Consider the following 7,371-nt stretch of genomic DNA (forward strand, 5'->3'; position numbering starts at 1 on the left):
AGATGTATTGCGATGAGGCTAGTGGTAAAGTTTCTTTTTCTCATCCATCTCTGTGGAAGGACATCCTCAAAACCGGTTCCCTTTCTCTTAGGGATCCCATTGTGGCTTATAATAAGTTCGTGATTGGGAATGGCTTTAATATTCCTTTTTGGGAATCTTGTTGGTTGAAGGAGTCTAGCTTGAGGGAGGAGTTTCTAGAATTATTTATGCTTTCGAGTTTGAAAAAATTTCGGTGGCTTGGATGGGGGGTTGAAGGAATAGAGAGTGCTAGCTGTTGGGGTGATTTTGGTTGTAATGCTTTAACGTTGTCTCCGGTGAATCAAATGAGGCTTTCTTCCCTCAAATCGTTATTAGGGGGCGTTGTAGTGGGGGAGGGGGTCCGACTTTGACAAGGTGGTTTGGTCCGTGGACCCGAGATGAGCTTTTTCGGTCTCATCTTGTTATGATTTTTATGCTAGATTTCGAATTCCTTTTGGCCCTCGCAATAGGAACGATGACTTGTTGGACAAGGTTTAGAATTCGTAGGTTCCTTTCAAGGTCAAGGCTTTTGGTTGAAGACTTTTTATTAATAGACTTACAATGAAGGATCTTTTGAAGATAAGAGGTATTGCATTTCCTTTAAACTCTTTAAAGTGCACTTTTTGTGGTATAGATTGTGAGGATAAGGATCATTCTTTTTTTAATTGCAAAGTGGTGAAGATTATTTGGAATGATATCATTTTATGGGTTGGTAAACCGGTTGGTATAGATGAGGAGTGCTTATAGAATTTTATGGATTGATACTTGTTTTGTAAAGGAAAGAAGGTTATGGAGGGCAAATTGGGAGTTGTTTGGCTTGCAACTTTGTGGTCTATTGGCTTTTGCGAAATGAGATTTGCTTTTGGAACGACGATTGGAATGTTGATAATATGGTGTGGAATATAAAAATTATGATTTGAAAATGGTTGTTAATAGGAGATATTACTAATCCCAAATCTAGTTTTTACGAGTTTAGCAAAGATCATTTGTTATTTTTATTGTAATTCCAATTGGTTGGTAATCTCTTTCTTTTTGTCGGGTTTATTTTCCCGTTTTATTGTGTAAACAGGTTAAAGAACTCTTAGTTGTCTCGTTAATATAATTTTAGGAGAACATCATTAACTTCTCTGTTATGCAAACTATCTTCTCCACTAACACGTAATTGAGTGTTTTATGTTTTAGTTAAAAATCAATCGACTAGAGTGAAAGGTCCTTCCATAGAATACTCTTCATGTTTGTTTGTGTCTATACTCTTCTAACCCTATATCAACCGAGAGAAATTCATCTATCTATTAATGGTTTGTCTTGCCGATTTCAGCACATAATATATTTTTTCGTGTCAACAATTTCTAATCTCTAATCAATATATTTCAAAGTAAAGTATTATAATTCAATCTACAATGATAAACTTATATTATTATAAAAATACTTACCCATGTCATCGGTTTTATAATTCATGTTTAATTAATATTTCACGTTTGGCATGCGAAACTCAGCTTCTGATTAAAAAATACATGGCATCGTGTTCATACTTATATCTTCCATCTATAAATACATTAGCTTTCTCATAAACTAAACCAAGCTTCTTTCTCCATAACTACATCAAATATTTAGTATAAATTTGTTTGATCAAGTCAAAAAAAATGTTTGGCATCTTTGATAAGGGCCAAAAGATCAAGGGAACTGTGGTGTTGATGCCCAAAAATGTTTTGGACTTCAACGCCATTACTTCCGTTGGTAAAGGCAATATTGTTGATGTTGCCGGAAATATAGTTGGCGGACTCACCGGCATTGTTGGCGGAGCTCTCGACACCGCCACCGCCTTTTTAGGCCGTAACGTCTCCATGCAGTTGATCAGTGCTACTAAAACTGATGGTTGGTTCTCTTTTCAAAATTATTCAACTTATTAATTTATCTTTCATGTTCTACATTTATATAGACTTATTTAAATTTCACTAAATTATGTTTATCTAATTAAAATTTATATATATATATATATATATATATATATATATATATATATATATATATATATATATATATATATATATATATATATATATATATATTAAAGACAAAAATCAAAAGTGAATAATGATATAAAAACTACTCACTATTTATTTATGAGTTTAAAGGTAGTGCACTGACAGTGTAAACAAATTTCACACATACATCCAATCAAAATGCTTACACTTGCCATGTCATATTAATTTTTTTTAATTAAAATTATGCTTTAATTAGATACATGGTTGTGATTGGTTGACAGTGTAAAAATATTTTACACTGTCAGTGCATATCCCTTTTTCTCTTTATTTATTTATAGTTCTTATTTAAAATTATTTATTTTTGAAAAAACTTATTAATGTTTTATAGTTATTATTAATAGTTCATATTTCACTTATTTCTTTTTTAAAAGAGATAATTATAATTATTATTAATAAAATAATATAGTTATCATTGTTTTAAACATAAGAAATAAATAAACAACTGTGAAATTGATGGCATACAATTAGATACAAGGGAAACAATAATATAATATTTTGGGTAAGCAAGTGCTAATTGTGATTGTTTTTCACTAATTAAATATAAAGTGGTTGGTGTGATGTACTTTATTATTGATTTGGTCTTGAATTTAACAAGAATAATATATTAGAGTATAGTATATTATTTATTTTCAAGTGTCTCATTTTTTAGTGATTTTATTAGATCACGGACTCATGTTAATTATATTTTTATTTTTGAAATTTGACCTATGTGATTTATTTTTTAATTTTTAGCAAGTGGAAAGGGACTAGTTGGAAAGGAAACGTTTTTGAGTAGTCATCTGCCTCGGTTACCAACTTTGGGAGCAAGACAAGATGCATTCAGTATATTTTTTGAATATGATGCTAATTTTGGAATCCCTGGAGCATTTTACATAAGAAATTACACATCAGCTGAGTTCTTCCTTGTCAGTGTAACTCTTGAAGATATTCCTAATCGTGGATCTGTTCAATTTGTTTGTAACTCATGGATTTACAATTTCAAAAGCTACAAAAAGGATAGGATCTTCTTCACCAATGATGTAAGCTTTGAGTTATAGATTTATGGTTAACCATATAAATGAGAAAATAAAATAAAAGTTAAGTTATAATTTGCAGACGTATCTTCCAAGTCAAACACCGGCTCCATTAAAGCAATTTAGAGAAGAAGAGTTGCAGAATCTAAGAGGAGATGGAACGGGAGAACGCAAAGAATATGATAGGATATATGATTACGATGTTTATAATGATCTTGGTAATCCAGATAAAAGTGACAAACTTGCACGTCCGGTCCTTGGAGGGTCTAGCACTTATCCATACCCTCGCAGAGTTAGAAGTGGAAGAAAACCAACGAGAAAAGGTTAGTTTTATATTTTATAATCATTGAAATATAATGATTAGAAGTTATTCACATATATGATTTCTGATTACTATTATCAATAAAAATTCACTTTTTTAGATTTATTGAATAATTGATATATTTGATCTATATATAAGAAGTGTACATTCTCACCTAAAAAATGTTGTCTAGTTTAATTTGTTTGACATATTGATGGTATTGATGTTCTAATTTTTGTATGGTATTTGATTCTTAACAGATCTTAAGAGTGAGAAACCGGGTGCAATTTATGTTCCAAGAGATGAAAATTTTGGCCATTTGAAATCATCAGACTTTCTTATGTTTGGAATAAAATCATTGGCTCAAGATGTCATGCCTTTATTTCAATCTGTAATTTTTGACCTTAATTTCACACCAAATGAGTTTGATAGCTTTGATGAAGTGCGTGGACTTCATGAAGGTGGAATTAAGCTTCCTACAGACATAATTAGCCAAATTAGCCCTTTACCCGCCCTTAAGGAAATCTTTCGCACTGATGGTGAACAAGTACTCAAGTTTCCACCTGCTCATGTAATCAAAGGTACATTTTAATATAACTAAGATACTATATTAATATATTTTTAAAAACCTCATGTATTTTTTATTTAATTCTAATTGACTATTACTTTCTTCTTTATTATTTTGAGTAGTTAGTAAGTCTGCATGGATGACTGATGAAGAATTTGGAAGAGAGATGATTGCTGGTGTAAACCCTTGTGTGATTCGCCTTCTACAAGTAAGTATTATTGGTTGTGAGTAACCAAATATTCATAAATTAATTTGAATATAATTATTCAATGATATGACAGGAGTTCCCGCCAACAAGCACACTAGATGCCACAGTCTATGGTGATCAATCTAGTACAATAACAAAAGAACACTTAGAAACCAACCTTGGTGGACTCACAATAGAAGAGGTAATGATATCCATATGTTTTAGTTAAAATCAGTGAGCTTGTAAATCAATCAAATATATGAAATCATATGATCATGTGATTGAAATTGCATTTTGAAACAGGCACTTAATGGAAAAAGATTATTCCTCCTAGATTACCATGATGCGTTCATGCCATATTTGGAGAGGATAAACATTAGTGCAAAGGCTTATGCTACTAGAACAATCTTATTCTTGAAAGATGATGGGACCTTAAAGCCATTAGCCATTGAATTAAGTTTGCCACACTCAAATGGGATCCAATATGGTGCTGAAAGCAAAGTATTCTTGCCTGCACAAGAAGGTGTTGAAAGCACAATTTGGCTATTAGCCAAAGCTCATGTAGTTGTAAATGACTCAAGCTATCATCAACTTATGAGTCATTGGTATGCATTCTCCTTTACAATTGCCATGCATTTTATTAGTGCTTAGTATAAGGTTGTATGGCATAAACATAATTATTAATACGATTCGTTATCGCGTTACAGGTTGAATACTCATGCAGTTATGGAACCATTCATCATAGCAACAAATAGACATCTAAGTGTGCTTCACCCAATTAATAAACTCTTATATCCTCACTACCGCGATACAATAAATATCAATGGACTTGCTCGACAATCTCTAATCAATGCTGGTGGCATCATAGAACAATCATTTTTGCCAGGGCCAAATTCTATTGAAATTTCTTCAACGGTTTACAAGAATTGGGTTTTCACTGATCAAGCATTACCAGCTGATCTTATCAAGAGGTATATATTAAAGTACATTACTATTGAAAAAACAAGGAGAAAATTCTTAATTGTTATTGATAACATACTATTTTCTTGACTCAGAGGATTAGCAGTTGAGGATTCTTCTTCTCCACACGGCCTTCGTCTTGTGATAGAGGACTACCCTTATGCTGTTGATGGATTAGAAATTTGGGATGCTATTAAATCATGGGTCCAAGACTATGTTTCCTTATATTATCCAACAGATGACAGTGTCCAAAAAGACATAGAGCTGCAATCTTGGTGGAAAGAAGCTGTTGAAAAGGGCCATGGTGACTTGAAAGACAAGCCATGGTGGCCTAAGATGCAAACTCTTCAAGACTTGGTTCAATCTTGCTCCATTATCGTATGGACCGCTTCTGCTCTTCACGCAGCTGTTAACTTCGGACAATATCCTTATGGAGGATACATTCTGAACCGTCCAACACTTAGTAGGAGATTTATCCCAGAGAAAGGAACTCCAGAATACGATGAGATGGTGAAAAATCCTCAAAAGGCATATTTGAGAACAATTACTCCGAAATACCAAACTCTTGTTGATCTTTCTGTGATTGAGATATTGTCAAGACATGCTTCTGATGAGGTGTACCTTGGAGAGAGGGATAACAAGTATTGGACATCTGATTCAAGGGCAGTACAAGCCTTCACAAAGTTTGGAACCAAACTAACTGAAATTGAAGGGAAAATCCATAGCAGGAACAATGAGCCTAGTTTGAGAAACCGCTATGGGCCAGTGCAGTTGCCCTATGGTTTGCTGCTTCGTTCAAGTGAGGAAGGTTTAACTTTCAGAGGAATTCCCAACAGTGTCTCTATTTAGAAAAATGCATGTATGGTTTTCTAATCTATTGTGTAATTTTTATTTCGAATAACATCTATGTGATGATTGTAATGTAAAATTATTGTCTTTGTGTTTGCATTATCACTTCTTAATCTATGAGGTCTCATTCACATGCATATAGTAGAATGTGTAAAATTTCCATTATGTTTTTCATTTTTTACACTACTAAAAATAAGATATTTGGTTACAGGATTTTACATCAAGTATCAAGATAACTAATGTAAAAACTATTTGTCAAAAGATTTTACGTCAGATTTCATAACAATTTGAAGTGAAAAATATTTGAATTTAGGATTTTACATCAGATATTTATTTCCACTGATGTGAAAAATCATGCGGTGGCAGTTTTGTAAATAAAATAAAATTTTGTTATAAATGATTTTACATCGGACCTAAATTTTATCCGATGTGAAAAGCCCACTAATGAGAAAAATAAGAAAGGTGACAGTTTTAAATTTAATATGAAGTGGGCCTTTACATCCGTTCAATAAGCAACCGACGTGAAATGTCTCGCATCATTTTTCACTAAAACCCTTGTCCTCCTTACAAACACAAAAAATAATTTCTTTCTTCTGCTCTACAAACCCCAGTAACACAGAAACTGCTCTTTCTTCATTTCACCGAATCCGACCGTTCTTCATCACCGAACTCCTTTGTTCTTCATCGTCGACCTTCACCGTTCGACCGCAACGAATGTTGCGACGATACTCTTCGTGCCCATCACCACTACTCATGCCGGAACGACCGTTCAAACGCCACGAGGAGACTCTCAGTGGCCGTCACCATCACTCGCAACGGAAAGTTCGTTCGACTGAGACAACCGCCACGACGAGACTCTCTGTGGCCGTCACCACTACTCGTGCAGGAACAAGCCAGCCACCGATCTCTTCTGTCTATCACCACCACCACTATCTGTTTCTTCAAGTTGTTAACGTAAATTACTATTTTATTAACGTTTGTTTCGACATTGTTTGTGATTTGAAATTGTGTTGTTTGTTGATAGAAATTGATTTATTGTTTGTTGATAAAAATATTATTAGGAGCTTCTTCTACATTTTTCACTTTCCCTAAGAAGATATTGTATGCAGTAAAGGTGTGTAGAAGTTGTTTCAAAATGTTGATGATATCTTCTGAGCAGTCTTTTTTCAAAATGTTGATGAAATCTGATGGAATAAAATGGACGAGAAAATAATGAATAATAAATATGAAAAATTTCATCGATAAATATAAAAAGTGAAAAAACTTGCTTACATGAAGATCATTATTGTTTTCCATTAGAGTAGAGTATGGTAAAAATTGCTTATGAATTATAGAGAGTGAGATATCTATGAAGAGTGAGGTTGGCTAATATAAGCATAATTAAAGATACAAATTTTCTTAATAATAAATTAGAACCACCGACCTTATTA

At 33.0% G+C, this 7,371-nt stretch overlaps 1 protein-coding gene across 1 annotated transcript; it reads left to right on the plus strand.

Moving 5' to 3' along the window:
- The first annotated feature begins 1,588 nt into the window (after nt 1-1,588).
- LOC131616237 (seed linoleate 9S-lipoxygenase-like) lies at nt 1,589-6,078 on the plus strand. Its single transcript, XM_058887512.1, has 9 exons — nt 1,589-1,893; nt 2,796-3,082; nt 3,159-3,399; nt 3,638-3,958; nt 4,068-4,153; nt 4,227-4,334; nt 4,436-4,737; nt 4,840-5,103; nt 5,188-6,078. The coding sequence occupies exons 1-9, from the start codon at nt 1,662-1,664 to the stop codon at nt 5,939-5,941; spliced, it is 2,595 nt and encodes an 864-aa protein (XP_058743495.1). The 5' UTR covers nt 1,589-1,661; the 3' UTR covers nt 5,942-6,078.
- The last annotated feature ends 1,293 nt before the right edge of the window (nt 6,079-7,371 follow it).

The sequence above is a fragment of the Vicia villosa genome, linkage group LG7 (genome assembly GCF_029867415.1).
Source record: "Vicia villosa cultivar HV-30 ecotype Madison, WI linkage group LG7, Vvil1.0, whole genome shotgun sequence".
Lineage (NCBI taxonomy): Eukaryota > Viridiplantae > Streptophyta > Magnoliopsida > Fabales > Fabaceae > Vicia > Vicia villosa.

Bases quoted from the DNA above. Each gene is read 5' to 3' on its own strand.
- LOC131616237 (XM_058887512.1), top strand. From the start codon at position 1,662: ATGTTTGGCATCTTTGATAAGGGCCAAAAGATCAAGGGAACTGTGGTG. The intron at 3,400-3,637 runs GTTAGTTTTATA...GATTCTTAACAG, and splicing joins AAGAAAACCAACGAGAAAAG to ATCTTAAGAGTGAGAAACCG. The intron at 5,104-5,187 runs GTATATATTAAA...TTCTTGACTCAG, and splicing joins CCAGCTGATCTTATCAAGAG to AGGATTAGCAGTTGAGGATT.